The following is a 27715-nucleotide window of genomic DNA, read 5'->3' on the forward strand; positions in this document are numbered from 1 at the left end:
CTTGTTGATTGGTCGACTGTACAGCAGATTAACGGGTGTCTAATCATAATCAATTGATGAAAGATTGTAACATTGGTTTATTTTGCATATTTGAATAAAAAAGTTCAATTAAAAACATAATAATCGCCTTTACTTTAAGACCAAGATACAGTATCCCAAAGTAGTATAATCTCTTTCCTAGTTTTTCATCCTAAGGTAATTAATCAGAGTTACGTTTTATTTTCGCACGTTTAAGTTAATCACGGCACTATTTCGGAAATAAATATTTCTGTTTTAAAAACAAAATCGGGTGGATATCTATCTATTAGGACAACCTTTGAGAAGTACAACACTGTTGCGACATGGACACGTGTTACCACAGACAAAAGAATCACACCTTCTCTTGGGGGTTGCTCAGATTTTGTTGACTCTTTGACCATCACGCTAATCAACGGCTTAAACTTCGACACGTGTTAAGCATTCAAGTCTGTAAGATTCTGATTGGTTCGAAAAAAGGAAAAAACAAAAAAGTAATAAAATAATAAAAAGAAGAGAAAAAGCTAAAGAAGAAGAAGAAGAAGGAAGCAAACAAAGCTCGAGGAAGGTCTCCATAGAGAAAGGGGAAATCGAAATTCGATTCTAGGGTTTATAGCCCTTTTCGTATAATCGGAGCTTTGATTCTCCGGCGATAGTTTTGAGATCGGAAGGAGATGTTGTCGTCGAGAAACGGAGCTGGGATGATGATGGTCTCTCGACCTGTGTTCCTTGACGAAGTTTTCACCAGGAAGCTTGATTTGTCTTCTACGTCATCGTCGTCTTCGAGTCTTCTTCTCAATCAGTTTAATAAGTCTCATGAAGGTTTCTGATTTGTTTTTAATTTCACCTGATCTGTGTGTTTTGTATCCGTTGATTTAACTATAGTTTTTTTGCGATCTAGTTTTGTTATGATGATGAAATTCGAAAGATCTTAGCTTTTGGTGTGGAATCAAACTGCAACCTGTGTTTTTTTCTTTTTGTCTGGATGAGGAAAGTTATTAGCTTTGGTAGCTTGGTTTTTTTTTGTTTGTTTTAGGATTTAAGAAAAAAAGTTAATTGCTTTTTGTGAGAATGTGACTGTTATTGGTTAGCTTCTGATTGTTGATGTTTTGCTGCAGCTGATGATGATGCACGTTTGACACTTGCTCATCAGCTCTACAAGGCAGGCGATTTCAAACAAGCTTTGGAGCATAGCAACTTGGTTTACCAGAGGAACCCTTTGCGCACTGATAATCTTCTTCTTATTGGTGCTATTTATTACCAGGTACTAGTTCTCTGCTTTTTGTTTTTTTTTAATGAACTTGTAGAGTTGTTGACTTGTGTGTTTACATGGTGTGACAGCTGCAAGATTATGATATGTGCATTGCTAGAAATGAAGAAGCGCTTCGGATCCAACCTCAGTTTGCTGAGTGTTATGGAAACATGGCGAACGCTTGGAAGGTGACTAGCTTGTCCTTTGCTTGATCAGTTTGTTTATTTCCAGTGGATGTGATTTTTATATATCTGTGGTCTGCTCTCTCTCAGGAAAAAGGGGACACTGATCGTGCAATCCGCTACTACTTGATCGCCATTGAGGTTCTGCTACATCAAACTTGTGCTTGCTAACACTGATACTGTTACCTTATCTAATGTTGCCCTTTCTTTTCGATCTATTTCTCAGCTGAAACCCAACTATGCTGATGCTTGGTCGAATCTGGCTAGTGCATACATGCGGAAGGGAAGACTCAGTGAGGCAACACAATGCTGTCAGCAAGCCCTCTCACTGAATCCACTTCTGGTATTGAATTTATGATCCTTTTATCCTGATTACAAACAACTTCTTCTCCCCTGATAATGTGATTTTATTCCATTAGGTTGATGCACATAGTAATCTGGGGAATCTGATGAAGGCTCAAGGATTAATTCAGGAAGTAAGTCTAGCTAATTAAAAGATTATCCAAGTTTATCTGCAATTTTTTTTGTGGTCTCTTGTTATGGACGTATAGATTTATCCAAGTTTCTTCATGGCAGAATAATTAAAACTAAATAAAAATAACTAAATGAGAGGTGAAGTGATGCTCTAGTAATATAGCATCACATCTGATTACTGGTTTATCAAGTGCCATTACTGATGGACGCATTTCATTTTTGTTTCTGTGTTGTACTTGTGTCATAATCCACAATCAATACAGACATACTGAAAGGCAGGCAGGGATGATCGTCAGTCTTATAGTCAGGATCCTCTACTACTAGAGTCCATATTTGTTAGAATGTAAATATTTTGTGCAGGCTTACAGTTGCTACCTTGAAGCTGTTCGCATTCAACCAACGTTTGCTATTGCTTGGTCCAATCTTGCTGGTCTTTTCATGGAGTCTGGTGATCTCAACAGAGCCCTTCAATACTACAAGGAAGCTGTGAAGTTGAAACCTGCATTCCCTGATGCATATTTTAATCTGGGAAACGTGTATAAGGTACGTTTATATTCTCTGAAAGTTCAACTGCAATAATGTTTTCTGGAAAATATAATTTGATCTTTTGTTTTATAAGGCTCTGGGGAGACCTACAGAGGCAATCATGTGTTATCAGCATGCCATACAGGCGCGGCCAAGTTTTGCAATGGCATTTGGTGAGTTTATTTTGATCCAACTGTAATAAAATTCAATTGTTCAAGTAATTGTTTGATGTCTTTTTTTCATTACTGAGATATAACTACAAAACGCAGGAAACATAGCCACTATATACTATGAGCAAGGTCAACTGGATTTAGCAATTCGACACTACAAGCAGGCTATCTCCCGAGATCCACGTTTCTTAGAGGCTTACAACAACTTGGTTAGCATCAATGATGCATACTATGTGAGTATTGTGGTCTGTGAATTATATTATTAACATATGATCTTCTTGAAGGGTAATGCGTTGAAGGACATTGGGCGTGTAGAGGAAGCAGTTCGGTGTTATAATGTAAGTGTTGTTTCTTATTTGAGGCTTGTCAATGAATTAACTCATTTCTGACGAACATGTGGTGTTTTTTTTTTTTTTGCAGCATTGTCTTCATTTACAACCGAATCATCCACAAGCAATGGCTAATCTTGGAAATATATATATGGAGTGGTATGTGGTTCTCTTTCTTGCTTCTTACTACATTCACAGTGTTAATACTTACGGTAACTTTGAGCAGGAATATGATGGGTCCTGCTTCCTCATTATTCCAAGCTACTCTGACTGTGACGACAGGGCTATCTGCTCCTTTCAACAACCTTGCGTTAATTTACAAACAACAGGTGGCTGGCTACATGCTCCTTTGTTAATCTCCAATCATTATTGAACTCTTCTTGAACATGTTTTGACGAGTGTTGGTTGTTTTTTTCCTCCTTAACTGCAGGGAAACTACACGAATGCTATATCCTGCTATAATGAGGTTCTTCGTATTGATCCCTTGGCCGCTGATGCTCTTGTTAATAGAGGCAATACTTTCAAAGAGATCGGGAGGGTTACTGAAGCGATTCAGGATTACATGCATGCTATTACCTTCCGTCCTACAATGGCTGAAGCTCATGCAAACCTTGCCTCAGCTTACAAGGATAGGTATCCATTCATGTTATTTAGACGCTTGATTCTGAGATTTAGAACAGTTAAGATGTTTACACTAGCAGTGCAGCATTGGCCTTCTTTTAACTGTATGTGATCCATCAGAATGATATTTATTTTTGGGTTGATGTTTTTTTGGACCTTTTTTGCATAAGCAGTGGTCATGTGGAAGCTGCCATAACGAGCTATAAGCAGGCCTTGCTATTACGACCAGACTTCCCAGAAGCAACTTGCAACCTTCTGCACACCTTGCAGGTATAAGACTTTTAGCTTCTGTCTCCGTTCTCTGGCTATTGTTTATTCTCATCGTCTCTCATGAGTTTATTCTTCTTCCCTGCTGCTGGTACCAGTGTGTATGCTGTTGGGAGGACCGCAGCAAAATGTTCACTGAAGTTGAAGGCATTATTAGGAGGCAAATAAATGTAAGTGCATATGCCACAAAACTTTTGCTACTTTTTATGATAATTCACAGTAAGAAAGTACATGTATAAACTCTAGAAATTAATAAACACGATAAATTAATAAATTTTTGTAAATTAATAACTCTGTGAATTGTCCCAATATTATTAATTTTTTATAGTTTTTACTATAGCTCATATCCTATTGTTGTCTTCAGATGTCTGTCCTTCCAAGTGTCCAGCCCTTCCATGCAATAGCATATCCTATTGATCCCATCCTCGCCCTTGAAATCAGGTTTGAAGCTGAAACTTCAAAACTAATACTTTACTGGCATGTTCCTTATAACTCTCCTATATTTTTGCAGTCGTAAATACGCTGCACACTGCTCTATAATCGCTTCCCGTTTTGGACTACCTCCCTTCAACCACCCAGCTGGTGTCCCTGTGAAACGCGAGGGAGGATTCAAGAGACTAAGGATTGGATACGTGAGCAGTGATTTTGGTAATCATCCGTTGTCACACCTCATGGGATCAGTGTTTGGGATGCACAACAGAGACAACGTCGAGGTTTTCTGCTATGCGTTGAGTCCAAACGACGGCACTGAGTGGAGACAGCGCACACAGTCAGAAGCTGAGCATTTCCTTGACGTTTCCGCTATGTCATCCGATGCTATCGCCAAGACTATAAACGAAGACAAAATCCAGATCCTGATTAATCTAAATGGTTACACTAAGGTATGTGCTCAGAACAATCTGGAGCTGTAACCAACCCCCATGGAAAGCTTTTTTGGTAATGGTTCTTGGTTTAAACCTGTGCAGGGAGCTAGGAATGAAATATTTGCTATGCAGCCTGCACCAATCCAGGTTTCATATATGGGCTTCCCTGGTACAACTGGAGCTACCTACATCGACTACTTAGTGACTGATGAGGTTAGTAATTGAATTCAAAGTCTTCACAAACAAAGCAAAAATTCAGAATAATGACTGAGTTACTCTCTTTTCTTTTTCAGTTTGTGTCTCCTCTGCAATACGCACATATCTACTCAGAGAAGCTTGTCCATCTTCCCCACTGCTACTTTGTCAATGATTACAAGCAGGTATGATCAGTGACTAAGTTGTTTTTATAATGTTACATTCATGTAGTTTTTGAGTATCATCTCAATTGTATAAATTCTATCTGCAGAAAAATCAGGATGTGTTGGATCCAAAGTCTAAGCCCAAGAGATCTGACTATGGACTTCCTGAAGATAAATTCATATTTGGATGCTTCAACCAGCTGTACAAAATGGATCCTGAGATCGTCAATACTTGGTAAAATGTTTTTCTTAGGTAGAGATGTGATTTTTTTTTCTTTTTCAGCAAAACTGACTTGTTCTTTCTTTTGGCCATGAAGGTGCAACGTTCTTAAACGAGTACCCAACAGTGCTCTTTGGCTTCTCCGTTTCCCTGCAGCTGGAGAGATGAGGTTTCGCGCATGTACGTGTGGTTTCATTCCCTTGCTTAGCGTTGTCTTGTCCTTTCTTATAACATTACTAATCGACCATATATTTTTTATACAGATGCTGCTGCTCAAGGAGTGCATCCTGATCAGATTATCTTCACAGATGTTGCCATGAAGAATGAGCATATAAGGCGAAGTGTCCTTGCAGATGTTATCCTCGACACGTGAGTTCCTTTTCCCTCTCTACTTGATTCATTATATTTCTGAAAACAACAACACTCTAACCACAATCTTGCTGTGTCCCTAGGCCTCTGTGTAACGGACACACAACAGGAACAGATGTGCTGTGGGCTGGTGTACCGATGATAACATTACCACTTGAGAAAATGGCGACTCGAGTGGCTGGATCACTCTGTCTTGCAACTGGTCTAGGACATGAGATGATTGTTAATAGGTGAGTGTCTAATCAGCATAAAACCAACTTGTACTTGTTTGCTCTACATTCTTAAGTTTATATGATGAGATGCTTGGTGAAATCTAACAGCTTGGAGGAATACGAAGAGAAGGCTGTCTCTTTGGCGCTTAACAAGCCGAAACTTCAAGCACTGACTAAGGAACTGAGGGCCAGCCGCTTAACCTGTCCTCTATTTGACACCATGCGCTGGGTTAGTCTTGGTTCTTATCTCCATTCCTCTCTTGTTCCGGTTTGTTTCTTTAATCAGTTAGTTTCCCATTGGCTACTAACTCTACAGGTGAAGAATCTTGAGAGGTCATACTTCAAAATGTGGAACCTCCACTGCTCTGGACAGAAGCCTCAACACTTCAAAGTAGTGGAAAAGGACATGGAGTTCCCACATGACAGATAAAAACAAATGAGGGAAAAGAAAAATTGAGAGCATAATCAAGATTTCACTCGGCGTTGTAAATTAAAAAAAAACAAACCGAAGAGAGTTAGTAGCATAAAGATTGATAAAATTTATCAGAGGTAGAAAAGATTACCTATTATTATGGGGCTGTTGTATACTATAACAGAAGCTTGCTGTGATGTTATCCTTTAGATCCCAATGTTGTATCACATTTAAAAAAAAAACATGTCATATCATTGTAATATAAACCTCAACATTATTAAACTTTTTTAACGCCCAAACTTGCAAGTGCAAACCTAACTGTCATTTCTATAAGCCAAACGTGCAACTGCAAACCTAACTCCCAAATCATTTCTACAAAGCCAAATAGGTTCTGAATCATTTGGTGGAAACCAAACTAGTAAAGATGAAAAACACCCGGTTACCTAAGCCGGTAGGTTTTATATCATTCATTAGAAAATGGTCTATTTCAACCATAACAAAAACCATGTATTTTTTTTGAATTATACAAAAGTATTCTCGCTTCCACGTAAGTGAGTCCAGATTAACTACTTGTTAGCAGCCTATATTTTCAGTATACGTGTCGGTTCCATGCCTTTAACAATGTCAAATGTTAATTCTCCCGTAACTTAACAGGAACTTGAACCCTGGTGACTTAATCGTATTGAATTTTGTCCCCAACTTAATCACCACCAAACCACCAGTTCAATAGATAAAATTATCAAAATGTCTACCATATAACACAAGAAAAAAACCATTTTTAGTTAATATAAAATGTTAGTCAACAGTAAAATTATTAACACTCGCACAGTAGCAATGAGGTATATCAATTTGTTAATACGATATATCATTTGTATATACACAATACGAAGTAGTATTACCTAGGCCCTTAATAATACATCATAGCCCGTGTTCACATAAGAGCTAATGGGCCTTTAATATAGCCCATTATCACATTAGGGCTTTCTCTTCTTCCTCATATATCACTGTAGCTGCTGCAAGTGAGCAACCGAATCACAAAACCCTAGCAATGGCGACGAAACCAGCTAAACAATCCGTGCAATGCTTCGGGAGGAAGAAGACGGCCGTCGCCGTCACCCACTGCAAGCCCGGGTGCGGTCTGATCAAGCTCAACGGCTCCCCGATCGAGCTGTTCCAGCCCGAGATCCTCCGGTTCAAGATCTTCGAACCGGTGCTTCTCCTCGGGAAGCACCGTTTCGCCGGCGTGGACATGAGGATCCGCGTTAACGGCGGTGGTCACACTTCACAGGTCTACGCGATTCGTCAGAGTATCGCTAAGGCGTTGGTTGCGTTTTATCAGAAGTATGTGGATGAGCAGTCGAAGAAGGAGGTGAAGGATATTTTGATTAGGTATGATAGGACTCTGCTGGTGGCGGATCCGAGGAGGTGCGAGCCGAAGAAGTTTGGTGGGCGTGGTGCTCGTTCTCGTTTCCAGAAGAGTTACCGTTAAAACAAATGTGTGTCTTATTATGCCTTGTTCAAGTCTGAGACTTATTCGCTGTTGCATTTTCTTTTCGTTGTTATTGGATATTGGAGAACTTAATGTTTTTACAGTGTTCACTATCTTAATCTCATTTTCGATTTGCTGAAATAATTGGGTTTGTGAAATGATCTGGCTTGTAGTTGCTAGGTCTTATAGTTTAGTTGATCATGATATATTATCGACGCATTGAATAAATTCTACTATGCCGAAGTGTGTTTGTTGTAATTTGTCTCGCCTATAGATAACGAATTGTATTTACATGTGATCTGGTTCTGCCTCTAGTTAAGTTGTTGAAGCATGAATAATTAGTAAGTTCAGATCTCTTACGAATGAGTACATGTTTATTGATTGTTTAAATAGAATAAGACTATGTTTTTGTCTTGTGACGATTGGTTTGTTGATTTCTTCGTTGTCCTTTGAACTTCTTAAAACTTCGTCTTCAAACTAAACGTAAAGCAGTTTCAGCCTCGTGTTCCATTCTTAACAAACGAAACGTGCGATGTTATTTTAGATAAAAGTGTTTATTCGCTAATGCTGTATAGATTTTGATTTCCTGCTGGCGTATTTTTTTGGTTCATTTCTCCTACTCTGCAAGTCTTCAAGACCCAATGTGTAACCATTGCAAGTTCATCATAAAAATTTCCCGGCTCAGCTTATGGGGTTCGTGATCTAATACAATGTATGATAATGTTGGTTTCAGGGAGACTGAAATAACCAATATATGTGTTCATCAATGTCTGTCACTCTATCTTAAGCCAATTTTAGATTTGAAAATTTTCTCTCAGCCTTTGATCAAAAGATATAGGTTGCGCAAAAATTAACTAAGAGAGGTGATTAAATTTGATAAAGCAAGTAAATATATCATAAGCCAAACATAGCTTCTAAGTAACAAAAACGGTCAACAAACTCAACCCAAAACATGGTGAAAGCTCAACAGAATGCTACCAAACTAAACTTAATCTATTAAAGCGGACCGAACAAGAAAGAACTGGAAGTCAAATAAAGAAGAATGTGGAGAAACAAGTATCCATATATTAGCGTAGAATTTAATTAGCCATGGGACTGATGAAGTGGATTTCTTTTTGTTCTAAAACACTTTACTCTGTTACGATAATACGAAACGTTTTAGAATCCTGATAAAACACAACTCAATATATCAAAAGCCATACATAAAGAGCCTCTTCACAAACTCTGAGGGAGATTCGCTTAAACTGAAAAAAAGAGATTTAAATCCCAAGAAATTTTATTCAAAAAACGACAAATTTAAACCATTAGCAGGGACGAAAGACGACACTTCATCCTCCAAACATCATTCTAGTGTTTAGGCCTTAGACATGTGGACGATCAAGTCCACCACACGGGTACTGTAACCCCATTCGTTGTCGTACCACGACACCAGCTTCACGAAGTTGTCACTCAATGCGATTCCAGCCTTGGCATCGAAAATGCTCGACCTGCTGTCACCAACGAAGTCAGTTGAGACGACATCATCCTCTGTGTATCCAAGGATTCCCTTTAGCTTGCCTTCAGATTCCTCCCTGTAAACAATTCAATCCGTTAGTTTATATACGATCAAACAAGTGATTTAAGCTCAACTGGAACAAACAGCTTACTTGATAGCCTTCTTGATCTCGTCGTAGGTTGCAGCTTTCTCGAGTCTAACGGTGAGGTCAACAACTGAGACATCAACGGTGGGAACACGGAAGGACATTCCGGTCAACTTTCCGTTGAGCTGTGGAAGCACCTTTCCGACAGCCTTGGCAGCTCCAGTGCTGCTGGGAATGATGTTGAACGAAGCGGCTCTTCCACCTCTCCAGTCCTTCATTGATGGTCCATCAACAGTCTTCTGAGTAGCTGATATCATAAAAGCAAACCCCAATTAGTGTCAGCGTCTCCTCTCAAACAGTTATTTAAAGATTGGGAAAATTACCGGTGATGGAGTGGACGGTGGTCATAAGACCCTCAACAATTCCGAACCTGTCGTTGATAACCTACAGGAAGAGACCCATGATAAAGGATGAGGAAACGTATTCACTTGCAAAGATCAAAACATTATCAACTTGTTTTGTAATAGACGATGAGATAATGTATACCTTGGCAAGAGGAGCAAGGCAGTTAGTGGTGCAACTGGCGTTGGAGACGATGTCAAGGTCGGACTTGTATTCGTGCTCGTTGACACCAACAACAAACATGGGTGCGTCCTTGCTCGGGGCAGAGATGACAACCTTCTTGGCACCACCCTGAACAAACAAATCACCAAATCATTCAGTTGAAAACAACACTTAAGCTGAAACACAGGGATATAAAACTCTTCCAAGACCAACAAGCTATAGCAGATGAATCAGTCTATACGAATATATAACATCGAAAGCAGGTAAAAACAAACCTTCAAGTGAGCAGCAGCTTTGTCCTTGTCAGTGAACACACCGGTGGACTCAACAACGAAGTCAGCTCCAGCCTCACCCCATGGGATATCCTCAGGGTTCCTTCACAATACACAAATCACTCGTAAGATTTAAAAACCCTCAAAATCAACTATAAATACAAACACAGGGTACAGTCAAGATAACAATCCAGTAGATGTAGCACCTGATGCCAAAGACGGTGACAGGCTTCTCACCGAAGAGAAGAGTCTTCTCGTCCTTAACCTTAAGCTCATGGTGTTTCCATTGACCGTGAACACTGTCGTACTTGAACATGTACGTCTGCACCAATCAAACACAGAGAGCAATCAGTACCGTTGCTCAAATCTCATTCAATTAATCAAAAACAGGCTAATCCAAGCGTTATACCGGCACTAAGATCTGATCAGCTTATAAAGCTACAAAACAAACAACTAAACCAGTTTCTCGATCTAAGTAATGAATAAACATTCATCTAAGCAATAAGATCACACATGCATACTAAACAATCAAACGGATCGAAACGACGTCGAAGAGAGTAATAAATTACGTTGCTCAAACTCAACTAATCGATAACATTATCGAGTCACTAAGAATCTGATCAGCTCCTCCAACACGAAAACCATACGACTAAACCAGTTTCTGGATCTGAGTACTGAATAAACAATCATTTAAGATCACACATGCATATCAAAACGATCGAAACGACGTCGTTGAAGGAAGGAAACACAAACCATGTACTCAGTGGTGATGAAGGGATCGTTAACGGCGACGAGCTCAACATCGTCCCTCTGGAGAACGACTCTAGCAACCAAACGACCGATTCTTCCGAATCCTATCGATTATACATAAACAAAAACGTCAGCTCAACAGATCTGATACATATACGTAAGTTAACAAAACTAATAAATCGAAAACTCACCGTTGATTCCGATCTTGATCTTACCGTTAGCTACAAACAGAAAAAAACAAAAGGTTCAGATGAGAATAAACAACATCATAAGCAGAAACCAATTCAACAAAGTAGATATACTCACCCATGGTGATGTGCGAGAGAGAGAGAGAGAGAGATTGAAGATGAGATTAGCAGAGAGAGACTGAGTGAGTGAGATCCGTGAAGAGGTGTATTTAAAAGAGAGGAACGTGGCGAAGGGGTCGGGTAAGATCCAACGGTGGAGAGTTTTTCTTGGGAAATAAGTCAGATCTGATTTTTAATATTTTCTTAAAAACCAAAATGACCAAGTTACCCTACGCTACTCCCTTTAATTACCTTATCTACCTTCGTTAGCCACTCTGTTTTAGCAAAAATGTCGTCACCCCTGATTTGTTAATTAGGAAATTAATTAGCGAGTCGTGGCGTCTGCATCTCACGCGATGAACTAGAAGATTCTTTAAAAACCGTAGAACGGGCCGGGTCAAGTCGGTTTGGCATGAAACGCATCGCGTTTGACAAGTGCGGCCCATTTTAGTAGACGATTTCAATTTTTCTAGAAGTGACGCCCCCAAGTAATAACTTCACAAATAATATAATTCTATGTTCTTTGCTTCTTTCATATGGACTCTTCTATATTATTTAAAACCAAGCCTAGTATTTTTATTATTTCCTTAAGTCAACGTAAAGTTGAATGTAAAATGTTCGATTTAATATTCATGATAGTATCCAAAAAGTTGCGTATGAGATGACGCATATTTGCAACAGAAAGATGCAACCAGCATATATGTATGCTGATTATAAACTTAGTTCATAATCTTATTCAGAAAAGATTTTTTTTTAAAAAAATTGTAAAGAAGTAATGCTTCTTCTATTTTTGTGTTGTTCTGACTTATATAGCATGAAATAAAATTGATATAAACTTAAAACTAGGAGCAAGTACTATATTTACATGTGCATTCATTTCAAAATTTTACAAACTGTACTTTCTTGTTCTTGAAAGTTGTAAGTTGTAACTCAAAGGCTATACTGCATCATCTTATGAATGATGAATCATTTTTTTACTAGTAGAAGCTTTGTAGTTTGGTGAGTAGCTCCTGACGCATATGAACGAGATGTAGGGATATTACAAGAACATGAGCAAACCCAGCAATGATGAACAATCCTCGCAACTCACGGAAGCTAAACCGATTAGATGCTTCATCGACGTCATTAAGAGATGCAACATCTTCAGCGTTGGAACGTACATTCAATGAATCCAGCTTCTGAAACCATCTCTTCTCCATGTCTTTCAAAGTTCCTAATGACCTTAGCTTCGCGATTTCTCTTGAAACATTAGTAGCCAAACCTGAACCTCTTTGGAACATCTGAAAACATTAGACATAGATTAGTGAAGGTAATTAACAAACCAATGAGATTTTTGAGGAGAGGCACGTACAAAGCCAAAGCCATTGGTACTACTCTCTCTATCTGTCATTACAAAAGCATCTGGATAGTAACCAAGAAGGAGGTTGAGATAGGGTAGCTCATTGATAATATGACTAAGAGTTCCATCACGCAGACCTTGAGCATATGCCTCTACTGCATTTATGGATCCAAGCTTCATATTATTTAAAGTGGTAGAGGCGAAAACCGCCTGATGGTTAAGTTGTATGCGAGAAATGGTCTTGGTTGATGTTAAATTTGCACTATAACTTGATGTCAATATCAGCACCACAAAAAGCCAAACTATGACTAAGAATCTTGATGACATTTTCACCAGCTTCTCTCCTGCCAAGAATGTCACCGTTACCGACCAAAGTATACAGTAAAAAGAAAAGCATTACTCTCCTTTTCGGAAGATATTTTTATAGATTTTTTTAGACAAAAACAGATTTTTTAAGACAAAAACAGATTTTTTTATTTCTGGTATTTTCATTCATTGATATTAATAAGTCATAATTCTTTAAGAAACATTTATTAAAAATATCTTAATTAGTTAAATATATAGTTACTGAAAAATGTGTAATATAAATAAATAATAAATTTAATCGTAAATGCCGTCAAAACTATAGATTATGAAACATAGTCTTACTTTGAGCAAAGACAATGGTGGAGAATCCAAACCAGAGCATGATACAAAGTTGTTGTCCCCAAGAGCCCTGAAACTCCGGATTAACGGACCGTTCAACCAACCAAACAACAACTCCAGTCAAGATAAAGAAAGCTCCACTTGCTAGCCACAAGGATGTATCGAAAGGGTCAAAGAAAGTCCACATGCCTTGGCTTTTCTTCTTTACCGTCAGGATTCCTATACCAATGTCTGTGAAAGGCAGAGTGAAATCAACATACAAAGATCTGTTGGAAGTGATGGTTATATCACCAACAGCGGCATCGTATTTGTCACTCTGTCAAAACAAAACACATTATTAGTTTTAGAGAAAGTCTCTGGTATCGGAAATTGAAAAAAAAAGGATCTTGAGTATGTGTTAAAGACAAAAAAAGAAAGAAAATGATCTAGAGTTATATTTTATAGATATGTGCCAATCCAATTATCACCAATCAGTTTTAGTTCGGAAGTTTATTTAACTTAACAATTAAAATGGTATGCATATATATATATATATATATATATATATATATAGCATTGTGACTATTATTTTTTGTTTTTGCAACACACCTGAGTAGAGAGTAGATAAGCAAGGTTGTTATAGCTTCCGTTATTATAAGGTATGAACTCTAGCTGGTAGTTAAAAGGAGCAATGCAAGTCTTGAAAACTTCTATGCAGAATCCAGTGGCAGTGTAGACACCTGTTTCAGGATCAAGACGCATGGACACTAGATTTGGAACCTTGTTTCCTGCTGGAACTAAGACCCTAAGAACCTTCTTAGTTTCACCATTCTCTTCCAGAAAACGGTGTCTTGGGATCTCAAGATCATTGGTTGAAGAAGCCATGACATCTCTTCTTATTCCACAAAAACTATCACAACTCCATAATCCTATTCTTCTCTCCCTTGTTCCAACCATATCCACAATCTCAAATGTACCTAAAATAAACTTGTTGCCAACCATTTGGATGTCACCACCATGACTCAAACCCTTGTAACTACTCTGCCTCATTGTCTCAAGAAGGTTTGATGATACATTTTCAGATGTTTTTAGACTCATTCTCTCAGCTGCGTTTGCTAGAATAGAAGCAACGGCGTGTGCCCATGCACTATAACGCTTAGTTTCCATCAATGTATTTGTCGCTATTGAAGTAAAATTCATAATATTTGATGATACTGGAACGTAGGATCTGAAACCAATCACCCCTTGCATAGACCTAGTTGAGAAATGATCCGAGAAATGAAAATGATGCATGGTTCTTGCGGTGAGAATCCAAACATGACCTTGTTCCATCAGACCTAACTTCTCCGCACAATGTAAGAGACGAGAAACAAGACTATTAGACATATGCACCACGAAAACTGCTGTTCTTGAGACCTTAGTAACCTTCCTTAGGTGATTCATCATATGGTTCTCTCCTGATGATTCGGAGAAAGAAGCAGTACGGTTGATGCTGATTCTTTCATCTTGAAAATGCTCCACGAGTGATTGCAAACTCTCTCTCCAATCATCAGCATCCTCGTATATAACCACAACCGATGTCTGGTTTAGATCATGTATGAGACTTGTTATACCCTTAGCTTCTGATGTCGGATCGTGCGTGGTTTGAATAAAGTGATCATACTTGTTCAAAGATAATGAGTTTGGAGCAAGAAGTGATAATACCGGAACTTTAGCTTTTTCACTAACTGTTGCAAGAAGCTTCGCTTCTTGTAATGATTGTGCCCCAATAATAGCTTCCACTTTTGCATTCTTGATAAGGTTTGTAACTGTTATAAATTCAAGAATAAATAACGACTAAGTTACAAAAAAAAAAAAGAATAAATAACGAATAAACTAGTTTGATCGGAGAAAGATTTAAAGATGAAACTCACCGGCGGCAAAGGCAAGGAGAGGGTCTCCTTGAGAGTCTCTAGCTAAAACAGAGACTCTGGTTTGATATTCATTGTTGATGCGATAGAAGTCTGAAAGCGCCAAGGCAAAAGAAGTCTCGAGGATTTTTCCTTCCGTGGAACCCAAGTCTACCACCAATCCAACCCTAACCTCTTTTAAAACTTCCTCGTTTTGATCAGCTACTCTCGATTTAATCGTCGGAAAGAGGAGAAAACAAATGAGCAGAGAAATCAGATTCTTCATTGATTGTTTATGGCTGTGTATTGCTATTGCACGGTTCCCTTTGATTTATTGTTGTTGTCGTAATCATTTCAAATAATTTATATCGCATAGTCAAAGTCAATGAGTTTTGTACATGGACATTGTCAAAACTTTCAACTTTTATAAGGAGCAAAAGTCTTCGAGGCAAGTTTGACTATCAAGTATCAAAGCTGAAACAGAACCGATCTAGAGATGGTTAAACTAGTGTATAATGTGGACTGGTTGTGAATTTCCTTGCAATAAATTAGATCAAGGGACGAGAGCTTTCCACAAAACAAGCAATATATCACGGCACGTCTAAATGAGGTGCATGTATGCATGCATGTTAATGCAAGAGCATGGGCAATCTGTTTAACAATACAAGTACGTGTGGGCAACTTACTTCGTCTGCAGATGAGTGACATGAGTCGTTGTTCAAATATAGATACAATATATCAATCATTTGTTTAAGAACTTTGTGGGTTATATACTATATTAAATTTTAATAAAAATCATTACAGATGTGAAGATTATAAAGAAGTAGTTATTCATAGTTTTTCAGTTTTTTTAATATGGTAAAGTCTTTGTAAAAGTTGGTTACGCATAATTTTGAAAATTAAGTTTCGCCTTCCTATGGTTCAAGGAAAAAAGTGCAAATATAGTTTCTCATCAAACTAAATTTATGCATACTGTTCATAAAATGTATATACAGTACGCCGAAATTTAAATTAAAACGATCAAATACGATTCTGAATAGCGGCAATGAATTAATTAATTATACCATTATGGTTTTTGCCTTTTAGGTCCGAGAAGATTATAAACATAAACTTTAAAATGAAATTCCAAAGACACTAGCTTAGAAATAAAGAGAAGATGATGAATAGTTCATGATTCATTACATCAATTATAACCAAATCTATTAAGACACGACAAAGGAAAATAACATAAAAATCAGCAATTCAAACTGGATTAGATTAAATCAAGTTTGTTCACACGCTTAATTCTGCTTTGCTACCACCACAATGTCCATGTTTCGCAGGACAAGAAGACGAACCATCACCATCTTTTCCCGACCGTTGTAAAGCCTTATCTCATAAGCTATTATGTAACTCAACAAACCTTGGTGCTTCCGCTTCAACTCCTCCATGCTCAAGCTTTCATCTGGAATATTCCACCATTTCTTTCCATTCCCCTCCTCCATTTCTATCTCCTCAGCGAAATCATCATTATTTTTCATGAGCTCCTCGATCTTTTGCCGCTTATAAGCTTCCACTAATGATCTCATCTTTTCCGGAAGGTTCATGTCCCAAAGAACTCTTTACTCGACCAACAACATCTTCCATGGACGTATATGTGAATGTATGAGGCTTTCCGGTTTGAGAGAAAACCAAAAAGATGCTTCCACATCAAGATCGTTCATCTTCTTTAAAATCTCAGCTTTATGTTTTGAAAACATAATCATTCTGTCTTCTTAGGCTTCAAACTTATTCATCTTGATTTTTTGCTTTCTTTTTGTATGTTTCATTCTCACGTTTTTAGGAGCCGAAGTGTTTGGTTTTTGGTAGGTTTTTTAGTTTTGTGTCTTAATAAAACAATGCACGTGCACAATATATTTATAGGAAAAAAATAGATGTACAGAAGAAATTTTTATTGGTTGTAAACATTTAATGTTCACTAAAGTGATTAATTCGCATATTTGACTAATAAAATGGCAACCACTTAATATTTTTTTCTTAAAACTTGTAGTTATTATTGCAGAATTAGAGTCAACAAATTAAGATTGTAATTTGGTAACTCAATTAGCGTAAATCTTGAGAACATATCAATTCTTTCAAAAATAGAACAAAAAATTACTCTCAATTTTACAAAAATGCCATTTTAAGATTTTAATTTTTATTTCACAAAAATATCATTTTATATTTTCAATAAAAATTTGTAAATAATATTTTAATTTAAACTTTACTACTTTAATGTATTAACTAGAAAATAAATCTTTGCTAATATATTCATGAAGGACAAAAAAGTTTATAAAAATAATAATTTATTAAAGAATAATTAAAATGACATTTTTATAAAAGAGAAAATGTTGATATTTAAATATAATTTATTAATTGTTAATTGTTAACTAATTCAGCTCCAATCACACAATCTTAATAGAAGACCGAAATTTTTTATAAGGCATGCGATCATGACTGTAGTCACTAGAGCTTTATCGAACAACTCCAAAATCGAACTAAAAGAAATTTGTAGAATTCGTCATGACATTGATCACTATCTTCATTTTTTGTTTTCTTGTTTTTTTTTTTATATTCTCAAGAACTTATATTAGTTTTAACAAAGTCTCTTGAATCCAAAGAGATGGATACTTAAACTTGAATTCTGGGGCTTATATATCTTATATAATTATTTTTCAAAATTTTTTGGAGCTATACACCAATGATCACTTTATTACAAGAACTTTGGCTTTTTCATTAAGAGACATTTAAGAGTTTTACCATTAAACAGGCTCTAACTGCTGCATTTTTGTAATGATTGTGCACCAACAATAGCTTCGACTTTTGCATTCTTGAGAAGGTTTGTAACTGTTACATTCATGAACAAATAACGAATAAAATAGTTTGACGGAGAAAGATTTAAAGAAGATGAAACTTAACTCACGAGCGGCAAAGACAAGGAGAGGGTCTCTAGCTAAAACAGAGACTATGGTAATGGTTCCATATTCGTTGTTGATGCCATAGAAATCTGAAAGGGCCAAGGAAAACGAAGTCTCGAGGATTTTTCCTTCCGTGGAACCACAGTCAACTACCAATCCCACCCTAACCTCCTTTAAAATGCCGTCGTTTTGATCAGCTACTCCCGATTAAATCATCGGAAGGAGAAGTAGACAAACGCGCAGAGAAATCAGAATCTCCATTCCAGTGATTGTGTATGGCCGTGTATTGCACCGTTCCCTTTGATTTATTGTGTTGTCATAATCATTTCTAAGCAAATTATTAGTCAAAGTCAATGCGTTCTGTACATGGACATTTTGTTAAAACTTTTTAACTTTTATAAGGAAAGGAGCAATAGTCTTCGAGGCAAGTTTGACTATCAAGTATCAAAAAGATGAAACAGAACCGATCGAGAGATTGTCATAATGAGTACTAATTTCCCATCAAAATTAAATTTATTTATACTGTTCATGAACATTCATAGATCTTATGAATTCGATGATAAAATGTATTTAAAACGAAATTTAAATTAAAACATATCAATGGTATGTACGAGTCTGAAGAGCGGCAACGAATATGAATCTAATTATACCATTATGATTTTTGCCTTTTAAGTCCGAGAAGATTGTAAACATAAAATTTATAATGAAATTCAAAAGACAACGACTAAAAGACAAGAGAAAAACAACATAAAAACAACAATTCAAATTATCACCCAACCATATAACTAAATGTATCAAGACAACGACAAAGAAAAACAACATAAAAACAATTATTCAAATACGAAGAGATTAATTCAAATTTATTCACACCCATCGGCTTCACCACATCCTAATGTCCATGTCCAGCAAGATCAGAACCATCACCGTCTTTTCTAAACTGTTGTGAAACCTTACCGCATAAGGTAACATTTAACTCCACAAAACGTTGGTGCAGCTGCTTCCGCTCTTCCACGCTCAAGCCTTCAGCATTCCACCACATTTTGTCAAACCTTTTGTCACTTTTTGATTTCTTCAATTTTTTTTCCTTTTCCTTTTCCATTTCCAACTCTTCAGTGAAATCAGCATACAATTTCTTGAGCTCTTCATTCTTTTGCTTCTTATAAGCTCCCACTAGCGGATCAGTATTGGCATCGTCTTTCCTGGGCGATTCATCTATCAAAGGGCTCTTCAGTCGACCAACAGCATCTTCCATAGACGGATGTGCGAATGTGTGAGACTTTCCGGTTTCAGAGAAAGCCACGAAAGCTGCTTCCACACCGCATAGTGCAACGAGCTCGTTCATCTTCTTGAAGATCCCAGTTTTACGTTTTGAAAACGTAGTCATTCTGTTTTCGTAGTCTTCCACCTCCTTCATTTCGATCTTTTGCTTTCCTTTTGTATTTTTCATTGTCACCTTTTTAGGACTTGGAGAGTTTGGTTTTTGGTATGTTTTTTAGTTTTGTGCTTTAATATATTTATAGGAAAATAGATGTATAGAAATATGGTATATTGTTTGTAGACATTTAATGTTTATGAAGAGACTGTAATGAATAATTTACATATTTGACTAATTATTTGGCAACCACTTAATATATTTTAAATCTTGTAGTCATTATTGCAGAATTAAAGTCAACAAACTAAGATTGTAATTTAGTAACTCAATTAGGTCTTGATTGGTAGAGCATTAGCATTAACATTATATTATACATAATCCAATCAACATTTATTAAAAAAATATTTAGAAAAGCATTTATTAAACGTTAATGCTCTCCAAATGTTCTCTGGTCAATTCTTTCATATGAAGCTTTTAGAAGAGCATTTACATTTATAATTTATAAAATTTAGGAAAATATATAATTCATTCATTTATTTTATTTAATAATATATAAAATTATTTTTATATCCAGAAAATAAAATTTTGATTTCTAAAATAAATTTACAATAAAATATTTTTTAAATAGTATTTCACATTTAGAATATAATTATTATATTTTAAATGTAAAATACTATTTAACAACAGCTTTTAATTGTAAAATTTATTCTTAAAATAATAATTTTGATATAAACATAATTATTAAATTATTAAATAAATTAAATTAATTATATATCTTTTTAATTATATATATGTAAGAGTATTAAAATGACACTTTAGTAAAAGAGAAAATATTAATATTTAAATATAATTTATTAATTGTTAGTTGTTAACAAATTCAACTACAAATACACAATCTTGAACAATCCTGATTAAATATATATTTTTAAACAATTTTATTCTATCAAGATTGTGTAAAATAGAAAATATTGTTGCTTGGAATGAAAATTTCGTCAGGTTTACACAATATTACTAATAAACTTTTCAGATGAAAATTCAAGTTTCGAGCCTTAATAGTTACGAGAAAGTTATTTACCAACCAACTATTTTTTTGGTCCTAAAAAATTATGAATTTCGTCCTAGAACTTTTTGCAACAAAAAATATATTTATGTAAATCACTAAATAACCCATCTTGTGTCTAAAATAATCTCAAACACAAAACACTATTCTAATTTTCTAGTATTCCGTACTTGTGATTATATATTTATATCACACACAAACAACTTTAGAGTGGCATTTTGCTCGAATAATTTTCCAGATAATTAATAACATCTTTTTACTAAATAAATAATTAAATAACCTGAAATATACAATTGTTTTCTCTCATAGCTTAACTAATATAGAACCCATGAATTTTGAATCTTCAGTGATACATATATGCTTCGAATACATATATAAATCTATTACAACATAATAATAATAAAAATCATACTGTATAACAAGTGCAAGACGAGTGGTTAGTCGAATCATACAAAGATATCTTCCTTTCATAAAAATAAAATAAAAATCTTATTAGAGGGAGAAAAAAAACTACTCCGATCCCCAAAAAAAACAGAACCATCGATACTCACGACGAAGGAAGAAGGAAGAAGAATGGGTGTTGTCAAGTCGGCGACTGGGGATATGCTGATGACCTTCTCCTGGGTCGTCCTCTCCGCGACCTTCGGTTTACAGACGACGGAGATCATCTCCGCCGCGGGGCTTCACGGAATCACCTGGGCTCCGTTGGCGATCACCACGTTTCTCATTTTCGTCTACGTCTCGATCTTCACCGTCGTGTTCGGTTCCGCTAGCTTCAACCCTACCGGAAACGCCGCCTTCTACGCCGCCGGGATCCCTGGAGATACCCTCTTCACCTTGGCCATCAGGTTGCCTGCTCAGGTACATAATCTACTCTAAAGATCCAAACTTTATTTCGAAAGTATTGGACTTTGAGTCTTAAATTTGAATTTCGTTTGTGTTTTGTCTGTACGAATCTGAATCTAGTTGTGTCTGAATCTCAGTCTATTATAGTATGTGCATTTTTTAATCCTCTTTAGGTTGGTTGCAACTTGCAAGTACTCAATTTTATCATACATCATATCATTTTGGGACAATGAGAATGATCTTGTGTTGTTACTGTTAGTATATTCTCAATTTTGATCAGTTAGTATAGTGGGGTTTGTTTTTTGTTCTTGTGCATGAAGAACACAGAGAATCAGATTCTTTTGTTGATCTACGTGTTTCCCACTTTATTAAAGCTGAAAAAAAACCCCTTATCTTTAAGCTTTTTTTTATAAAGACATAGAAAGACTGCTAGGAACATTAACTAAAGCTGATTTAACAAAGAGTAAGTTGTACTCCTTTTTAACGGCTTAATATTTTTATTATTTATTGTCTTGAATTACAAGATGTTGCAAGAACAGAGGACAATAATGGAACAAACTCCATTGTTGTTGTGAATTATAATTAGTACTCCTTTTTGAGAGTTATATTGAGTAAAAAAAGACTTTAACACCACTTGGTAGGATTGAATATTTTCTTTTTCACTGATTATTTCTTCTTTCAAACATCCTTTGGGTCTAGAAACAAAAGTTTTTTTTGTTCTTTCTGAAGTTTCTTGTGTGGTTCTGTGTATAGCATAAAGAGATATAAAGACTGTTAGAAGATTGATTAAAGCTGATTTAACAAAAGAGTAAGTTGTACTCCTTTGTAGAGGAGTTATACTGAGTAAAAAAGACCTTAACATAACACCTCTTAATAGGATTAAATATTTGTTCTTTTTTTCACTTATTATTTGTTCTTCTTACAACGTTTTGCTCTAGAAATAAACATTTTTTTATTCCTGGAAAATGTTTAAAAATGAAATGTGAGACATTTTTGGGTGATTTTACCAGGCAGCTGGTGCTGCAGGAGGTGCATTAGCCATCATGGAGTTCATACCAGAGAAGTACAAGCATATGATCTCAGGGCCTTCCCTTCTGGTTGATGTGCACACTGGAGCTATTGCAGAGACCATCTTGAGTTTCGGTATTACCTTCGCGGTTTTGCTTATTATCCTCAAGGGTCCACGAAGATTACTCGCTAAGACGCTCTTGCTTTCTCTCGCAACCATTTGCTTCGTTGTTGCTGGGTCTAAATACACCGGACCAGCAATGAACCCTGCCATTGTAAGTATCCATTGGTTCAACGTTTTTAAAAGATGAATGATCTCTCTAAATACGTCTTTGTGTGTTTGCAATGCAGGCGTTTGGGTGGGCGTATATGACCAGCTCTCACAACACATGGGACCATTTCTACGTGTACTGGATCAGTTCTTTCGTTGGAGCTTTATCTGCTGCATTGATCTTCCGTACTATCTTCCCTCCATCTCCATCTCCACCTCGACCACAGAAGAAACAAAAGAAACAGAAGAAACAGAAGAAAGCAGAAAAACAGAAGAAAGCCTGAGGAGATAAACCAATCAAACACAACACCGGTTCCATTCTTTACCGGTTTGGGATTTTACAAAGATTCATAATGTTTTTTTCTTTAATTCCAAAATTAAGGAGAAACCAACAAAAAGTCTCCTTATCAATTGTTTAGATTCACTCTTTATTTATCAATTTAATTCAGCTTTTCTCCGGTTTGTGCATTAATCATTGAGATTCTCTTCCGGTTTAGAATTATTATGGTTTATTTTTGGTTCTGTTCGGCTCAGCTTGCGGAATAAACAGATGATTTGGTTTAGTTTGAATTTAAAATGTCAACTGTTCTCCGGTTTGTGCATTAATTTTTCAGACTCTCCCGGTTTAGAAACAGTAGATTATCAATGAATGGTTAACTTTGGTTCTTTTCGGCTCATTCTCTAAGCTTGCGGAATAAACCGGGTTTCGGTTTGGTTATCTTCAATTTGGTTCGGTTAACTCTTTATCGAATTCGTTAAATCATAAACGTAACGACTTCATCTGCTTCCCATCGCTCACGAAACTCTCCGATTCACAGATCTGTGAGATCAATCCGTCACCAACCATCGCCGATCTGGATCCGTCAAAGGATCCGCCGCAGTCCGTGAAGACATCGGCGTCCTCCGCCACCACCAACAAGATCCGCTACCGTTCCCCTTCCGCCTCCGAGCTACTCGAGTCAGGACTCGCCACTTCCCCCACCTCCGACTCCGACAACGGCGCGAAAATGACGGCGAAGCGAGCCATCGGGAGGCACGACTCGGTCCCCGATAAGATCCGTCGACACCGCGGTCTCCTGCTCGTAATCTCGATCCCGATCGTGCTGATCACTCTCGTGATCCTGCTAATGCCGGGGACGACGTCGGAGTACGCGTTGAACGGAGGAGGAGGAGCGGATTCGAAGAAGTACGCTGTGATTTTCGACGCGGGGAGCTCGGGGAGCCGCGTGCATGTTTACTGCTTTGATAAAAATTTGGATCTCGTTCCTTTGGAGAATGAACTCGAGCTCTTCCTTCAGGTGTTGCGAATGCTAAAATTGATTTTAGGCGTTAGAGGATATGTTTGTTTGATTCGTGTTTCTTGTTTTGTAATCGGTTTGTGTTATGTTGATTTCAGCTTAAGCCGGGGTTGAGTGCGTATCCTAATGATCCTAGACAATCAGCGAACTCTTTGGTGACTCTGCTTGATAAAGCAGAGGACTCTGTTCCTAATGAGTTGCGTCCCAAGACTCCTGTTAGAGTTGGGGTATGGAAACGAGCTCCTTGCACATAATGATAGCTAATCATGTGATCAGTCATTATCTTTTGCATTATATTATGTGCAGGCGACTGCTGGTTTGAGGGCTTTGGGTCACGAAGCTTCTGAAAACATTTTGCAAGCGGTAATTTTTGTGAAAATATATTAAAATTCGCCTGCTTTTGTAGTGTTTATACGAAAAATATATTTTTGTTTTGAAGGTTAGGGAGCTCCTGAAAGATAGAAGCAGGTTGAAGACTGAGGCAAATGCAGTTACTGTTCTGGATGGTACTCAAGAAGGTTCTTATCAGTGGGTATGTTTTCTGATTTTTCCATTTATTAGTGTTAAATCCAGTTCGTATTTGTTATTATTGTAGAGTACAACTTAAGATTTAAAGCATCTCCAACCCCACTCTATTTTCCACTCTAAAATAGAGTTTGAAGTAAAAATGCTCCAATGGTACTCTATTTTCCATTCTATAATAGAGTAAAAAATAGGTTTACTCCAAATATAGAGTAACTTATTTATTTTTTGTTCATCACTCTATTTTTCACTCTAAAATAGAGTACCATTGGAGTAAAATTGAACTCTATTATAGAGTTACTCTATTTTGAAGTGAAAAATAGAGCAAACCATTGGAGATGGTCTTAAGTGCTTGTATTTGTTGTGTCTCTTTTAGTATTTTTATCTTTCATTTTGAGGACTGATCTCTTTGAATAATTTTGTTTTATCCTAAAACAACCTGTAGTTAAGTACTAACAAGTTTTCATTTTTTCCCCCTAAATTGTCTATTATTAAGGTGACTATCAACTACTTGCTAAAGACTTTGGGAAAGCCTTACTCAGAAACGGTTGGAGTGGTTGATCTTGGAGGGGGATCTGTTCAGATGGCGTATGCTATATCTGAGAAAGATGCTGCAACAGCACCAAAACCATTACAAGGCGAGGATTCTTACGTCAGAGAAATGTATCTCAAGGGACGAAAGTATTTCCTCTACGTTCATAGGTTGGTCATCTGTAATTGCTTTTGTACCCTATTTGATGATACATTGCTCCTTACATGCGAGACATGAACCTAGCTTTTATTAACTCAAACGCAATATCTTATTGGCTTGCTGAATGCAGCTACCTACATTACGGGTTATTAGCTGCCCGAGCAGAGATTTTGAAAGTTTCCGAGGGCTCTAACAACCCCTGCATTGTCACCGGCTATGATGGTAAGTGAGACATTATTACTTGAGGAACACTCTGTTTCAAACTAGAACTCTCTGCATCCAACTGTGGAACATGTGATTCATTTCAGGTACTTACAAGTATGGTGGAACAGCGTTTAAGGCCGCTGCTTCTCCATCCGGTGCAAGTGTAGACGAATGCAAGCGAGTAGCTCTTAAGGCACTTAAAGTCATTGATTCAGTCTGTACACACATGAAATGCACATTCGGTGGAGTGTGGAACGGTGGAGGCGGTGGTGGCCAAAAGAATATGTTTGTCGCATCGTTTTTCTTTGACAGAGCCGCAGAGGTAAAAATCTTTATCGCCTTTAAAAGTCTTCGTTGACATCACATTGTTTGTCAATGCTTAAAACTAAACCATGATGGTAAATGGCAGGCTGGTTTCGTTGACCCGTCGCAACCTGTGGCTACGGTTCGTCCAGCTGACTTTGAGAAAGCGGCAAGCCAAGCGTGTAACATGAAAATGGGAGAAGGGAAAACGAAGTTCCCACGTGTGGAGGAAGACAATCTTCCTTACCTGTGCTTGGATCTTGTTTACCAATACACACTTCTCGTTGATGGATTTGGTAAGCTACTCTCTACGCATTTCGTTTTACATTAGCCTATCACGATAATGATAAGTACAAGTTTGATGATAATGGTTAGTGGTTATGCATGTGTTAGATTTCTTAGTTCAGTGATATTATGAAAGCAATCACAGACAATAACGTTAATAATCTTAAACAGGATTGAAGCCATCACAGACAATAACGTTAGTGAAGAAGGTGAAGTATGGAGAACACGCAGTGGAAGCTGCGTGGCCACTAGGAAGCGCCATAGAGGCCGTATCCTCGCTATGAGTGGGGAAATTTTTGGGAATTTGCATGAAGACCCATATTCTTTTGATTTCTCCCAAAATCACCCCATCCTTTTTATTTCTACCTCCAAGTTTTGTTATCATCATAATCCTTACTTCCTTACTATTGATTTTTATTACAAGAATCATTCTAGAAAAGAAACAAAGAGACTTTTTGTTCTTACTATATATCTAATTTATTAGTTTCCTTTTTTTGTAAAACTAGACTGAATACGTGTCCTTGGTTTCGTATAAATGCTTTCCTTATTGAGAGTATTTGTCTTGGCGGTTGAGAATTTGATTTTGTAGTCTGTCCTTGTTTGTCTCTGTTTTTTTCTTCAGACTTACAATTATTGTGGGTGGATTGATTTAGTTCAACGTCGATAATTCAGTAAACATCATTATATTTCTCCACAAGCAGTCTATATCCAAGTCCATTTTAAGCCAATATATTTTTTTCCTTAAATTTCTGTTTAATTTATTTGTTGAGCAAACAACATTAATTTGGAGATAAGTTTGCAAAAAGAATTGGAGATGAGCGTTGACAAGTCAAAGGCATTATAGATAGTTTGGAACTTATACGTTATATGAGTGGTCCCGTCATATAAACTGAACTACTACTTTGATTTGTGACCATTTACACGCCCACCCATTCTAATCTCATGTCACCAGCTTGACTTCCGGGACCAAAGTAGTTTTACATTAATATACTTGTAATGAACCATTGAAAACACATGGAAACTCAAATCAGGTAAAGCTATATATGCAGACTATACAAGTGTAAAACTTGTTCAGCTAAACCATCGGCCAGACTGTGTAAGGGATAAAACTATTAATGGTCCACAATCAATGTATTATTGTTTGCTGCTTAAAACAAAAAAAAAAACTTCTATAATATGTTAAAATAACTTTTAGTAAATGTGATAATCGAACTTAAAAACAAAATTCTCTTCTAGAATACAAAAGTTAAGACTTAAAAGTATAAGATGTTGATTGGTGAGTAGTTGTAAACTTGACAAGTTAGTGTTCAAATTCCAGTGGAACAAGTAAACTTTCATTATATCTAACCACACTTATTTAGAAAATCGAAAATCTAATTCTGCTTCATATTATCTTAATTACGAAGGATATCCACACCCATAATTATACGTATAATATCTTTTTTTTCCTAAAAAAGTAGCATATATCTTTATCTTTATAAAGTGGAGAAGTGGAAAGAAAGATGAGAAATAAGTGATAAAACTAAAAGTATAATATACCATTCCTAAATTACGTAAAGAGACCACTATTCAACTAAGTTAGTACCCATCATTCCAGAAAAAAAAAAACTATCTCATATAAAAGTATATAACGACAAAGAAGAAAAGGATGTAAACAAGATGAATATCCATATTTTTCTGTTCGGTAGAATAGATTCTGACCTACTACCAAAAATAATCTATTATGTACAAGATATCAATGTGTAAAATTTTAAACAGTACTTGAAAACATTACTCGTTGTAAAATAAGAAAAGTAGCTTATATTAAACTAGTTATGTATCTAGTTACCACCAATATTTGATGAAATGATTCGTC

At 36.6% G+C, this 27715-nt stretch overlaps 7 protein-coding genes across 8 annotated transcripts; 4 read left to right on the forward strand and 3 right to left on the reverse strand.

Moving 5' to 3' along the window:
- The first annotated feature begins 548 nt into the window (after window positions 1–548).
- LOC106365673 (probable UDP-N-acetylglucosamine--peptide N-acetylglucosaminyltransferase SEC) lies at window positions 549–6501 on the forward strand. 2 transcript variants are annotated; one of them, XM_013805130.3, is made up of 25 exons: window positions 549–837; window positions 1134–1279; window positions 1357–1455; window positions 1540–1590; window positions 1676–1792; window positions 1869–1925; window positions 2284–2466; window positions 2543–2621; window positions 2718–2827; window positions 2903–2956; window positions 3039–3106; window positions 3174–3276; window positions 3378–3580; window positions 3742–3838; window positions 3934–4005; window positions 4200–4276; window positions 4347–4716; window positions 4801–4911; window positions 4992–5078; window positions 5165–5292; window positions 5375–5457; window positions 5541–5646; window positions 5730–5876; window positions 5967–6087; window positions 6175–6501. In XM_013805130.3, exons 1-25 carry the CDS (start codon window positions 690–692, stop codon window positions 6286–6288), a joined length of 2931 nt encoding a protein of 976 aa, XP_013660584.2. In that variant the 5' UTR covers window positions 549–689; the 3' UTR covers window positions 6289–6501. The 2 variants fall into 2 exon arrangements, with proteins under 2 accessions (XP_013660584.2, XP_048602150.1); XM_048746193.1 differs by lacking the exons at window positions 549–837; window positions 1134–1279; window positions 1357–1455; window positions 1540–1590; window positions 1676–1792 and having other exon boundaries at window positions 1888–1925; window positions 2187–2466.
- A 738-nt stretch (window positions 6502–7239) lies between these two features.
- Window positions 7240–7900, forward strand: LOC106365674 (40S ribosomal protein S16-3). Its single transcript, XM_013805131.3, has one exon. It carries the CDS (start codon window positions 7319–7321, stop codon window positions 7757–7759), a length of 441 nt encoding a protein of 146 aa, XP_013660585.1. The 5' UTR covers window positions 7240–7318; the 3' UTR covers window positions 7760–7900.
- A 1001-nt stretch (window positions 7901–8901) lies between these two features.
- On the reverse strand, window positions 8902–11349 carry LOC125591162 (glyceraldehyde-3-phosphate dehydrogenase, cytosolic-like). The gene is made up of 9 exons (XM_048764767.1): window positions 11232–11349; window positions 11117–11146; window positions 10929–11029; window positions 10382–10497; window positions 10179–10278; window positions 9886–10032; window positions 9723–9783; window positions 9406–9646; window positions 8902–9330 (listed from the first exon to the last, which is right to left on the reverse strand). The coding sequence occupies exons 1-9, from the start codon at window positions 11233–11235 to the stop codon at window positions 9114–9116; spliced, it is 1017 nt and encodes a 338-aa protein (XP_048620724.1). The 5' UTR covers window positions 11236–11349; the 3' UTR covers window positions 8902–9113.
- Window positions 11350–11782: 433 nt separating this feature from the next.
- Window positions 11783–15780, reverse strand: LOC106365676 (glutamate receptor 1.1). Its single transcript, XM_013805133.3, has 5 exons — window positions 15089–15780; window positions 13785–14983; window positions 13200–13512; window positions 12564–12895; window positions 11783–12492 (listed from the first exon to the last, which is right to left on the reverse strand). Exons 1-5 carry the CDS (start codon window positions 15348–15350, stop codon window positions 12190–12192), a joined length of 2409 nt encoding a protein of 802 aa, XP_013660587.2. The 5' UTR covers window positions 15351–15780; the 3' UTR covers window positions 11783–12189.
- Window positions 15781–18634: 2854 nt separating this feature from the next.
- On the reverse strand, window positions 18635–19682 carry LOC106362543 (agamous-like MADS-box protein AGL29). The gene has a single exon (XM_048749027.1). The coding sequence runs from the start codon at window positions 19445–19447 to the stop codon at window positions 18890–18892; it is 558 nt and encodes a 185-aa protein (XP_048604984.1). The 5' UTR covers window positions 19448–19682; the 3' UTR covers window positions 18635–18889.
- A 1190-nt stretch (window positions 19683–20872) lies between these two features.
- On the forward strand, window positions 20873–23014 carry LOC106445291 (aquaporin SIP1-1). The gene is made up of 3 exons (XM_013886805.3): window positions 20873–21293; window positions 22289–22561; window positions 22638–23014. Exons 1-3 carry the CDS (start codon window positions 21006–21008, stop codon window positions 22839–22841), a joined length of 765 nt encoding a protein of 254 aa, XP_013742259.3. The 5' UTR covers window positions 20873–21005; the 3' UTR covers window positions 22842–23014.
- A 314-nt stretch (window positions 23015–23328) lies between these two features.
- On the forward strand, window positions 23329–26416 carry LOC106445292 (apyrase 1). The gene is made up of 9 exons (XM_013886807.3): window positions 23329–23855; window positions 23954–24082; window positions 24162–24218; window positions 24295–24387; window positions 24874–25079; window positions 25199–25290; window positions 25377–25594; window positions 25682–25871; window positions 26032–26416. The coding sequence occupies exons 1-9, from the start codon at window positions 23565–23567 to the stop codon at window positions 26142–26144; spliced, it is 1389 nt and encodes a 462-aa protein (XP_013742261.2). The 5' UTR covers window positions 23329–23564; the 3' UTR covers window positions 26145–26416.
- Window positions 26417–27715: the final 1299 nt, after the last annotated feature.

This window comes from Brassica napus, chromosome A1 (genome assembly GCF_020379485.1).
Source record: "Brassica napus cultivar Da-Ae chromosome A1, Da-Ae, whole genome shotgun sequence".
NCBI lineage: Eukaryota > Viridiplantae > Streptophyta > Magnoliopsida > Brassicales > Brassicaceae > Brassica > Brassica napus.

Bases quoted from the DNA above. Each gene is read 5' to 3' on its own strand.
- LOC106365673 (XM_013805130.3), top strand. From the start codon at position 690: ATGTTGTCGTCGAGAAACGGAGCTGGGATGATGATGGTCTCTCGACCT. The intron at 3,107-3,173 runs GTATGTGGTTCT...AACTTTGAGCAG, and splicing joins GGAAATATATATATGGAGTG to GAATATGATGGGTCCTGCTT. The intron at 5,293-5,374 runs GTAAAATGTTTT...TTGGCCATGAAG, and splicing joins CCTGAGATCGTCAATACTTG to GTGCAACGTTCTTAAACGAG.
- LOC106365674 (XM_013805131.3), top strand. From the start codon at position 7,319: ATGGCGACGAAACCAGCTAAACAATCCGTGCAATGCTTCGGGAGGAAG.
- LOC125591162 (XM_048764767.1), bottom strand. The intron at 10,498-10,928 runs GTTTGTGTTTCC...TGATTGGTGCAG, and splicing joins TCATCACCACTGAGTACATG to ACGTACATGTTCAAGTACGA. The intron at 10,279-10,381 runs GTGCTACATCTA...TGTATTGTGAAG, and splicing joins GTCACCGTCTTTGGCATCAG to GAACCCTGAGGATATCCCAT.
- LOC106365676 (XM_013805133.3), bottom strand. From the start codon at position 15,350: ATGAAGAATCTGATTTCTCTGCTCATTTGTTTTCTCCTCTTTCCGACG. The intron at 14,984-15,088 runs GTGAGTTTCATC...AATTTATAACAG, and splicing joins TCTCCTTGCCTTTGCCGCCG to TTACAAACCTTATCAAGAAT. The intron at 12,493-12,563 runs GTACGTGCCTCT...TAATGTTTTCAG, and splicing joins GTACCAATGGCTTTGGCTTT to ATGTTCCAAAGAGGTTCAGG.
- LOC106362543 (XM_048749027.1), bottom strand. From the start codon at position 19,447: ATGAAAAATACAAAAGGAAAGCAAAAGATCGAAATGAAGGAGGTGGAA.
- LOC106445291 (XM_013886805.3), top strand. From the start codon at position 21,006: ATGGGTGTTGTCAAGTCGGCGACTGGGGATATGCTGATGACCTTCTCC. The intron at 21,294-22,288 runs GTACATAATCTA...TGATTTTACCAG, and splicing joins CCATCAGGTTGCCTGCTCAG to GCAGCTGGTGCTGCAGGAGG. The intron at 22,562-22,637 runs GTAAGTATCCAT...TTTGCAATGCAG, and splicing joins CAGCAATGAACCCTGCCATT to GCGTTTGGGTGGGCGTATAT.
- LOC106445292 (XM_013886807.3), top strand. From the start codon at position 23,565: ATGACGGCGAAGCGAGCCATCGGGAGGCACGACTCGGTCCCCGATAAG. The intron at 24,388-24,873 runs GTATGTTTTCTG...TCTATTATTAAG, and splicing joins AAGAAGGTTCTTATCAGTGG to GTGACTATCAACTACTTGCT. The intron at 25,080-25,198 runs GTTGGTCATCTG...TGCTGAATGCAG, and splicing joins TATTTCCTCTACGTTCATAG to CTACCTACATTACGGGTTAT.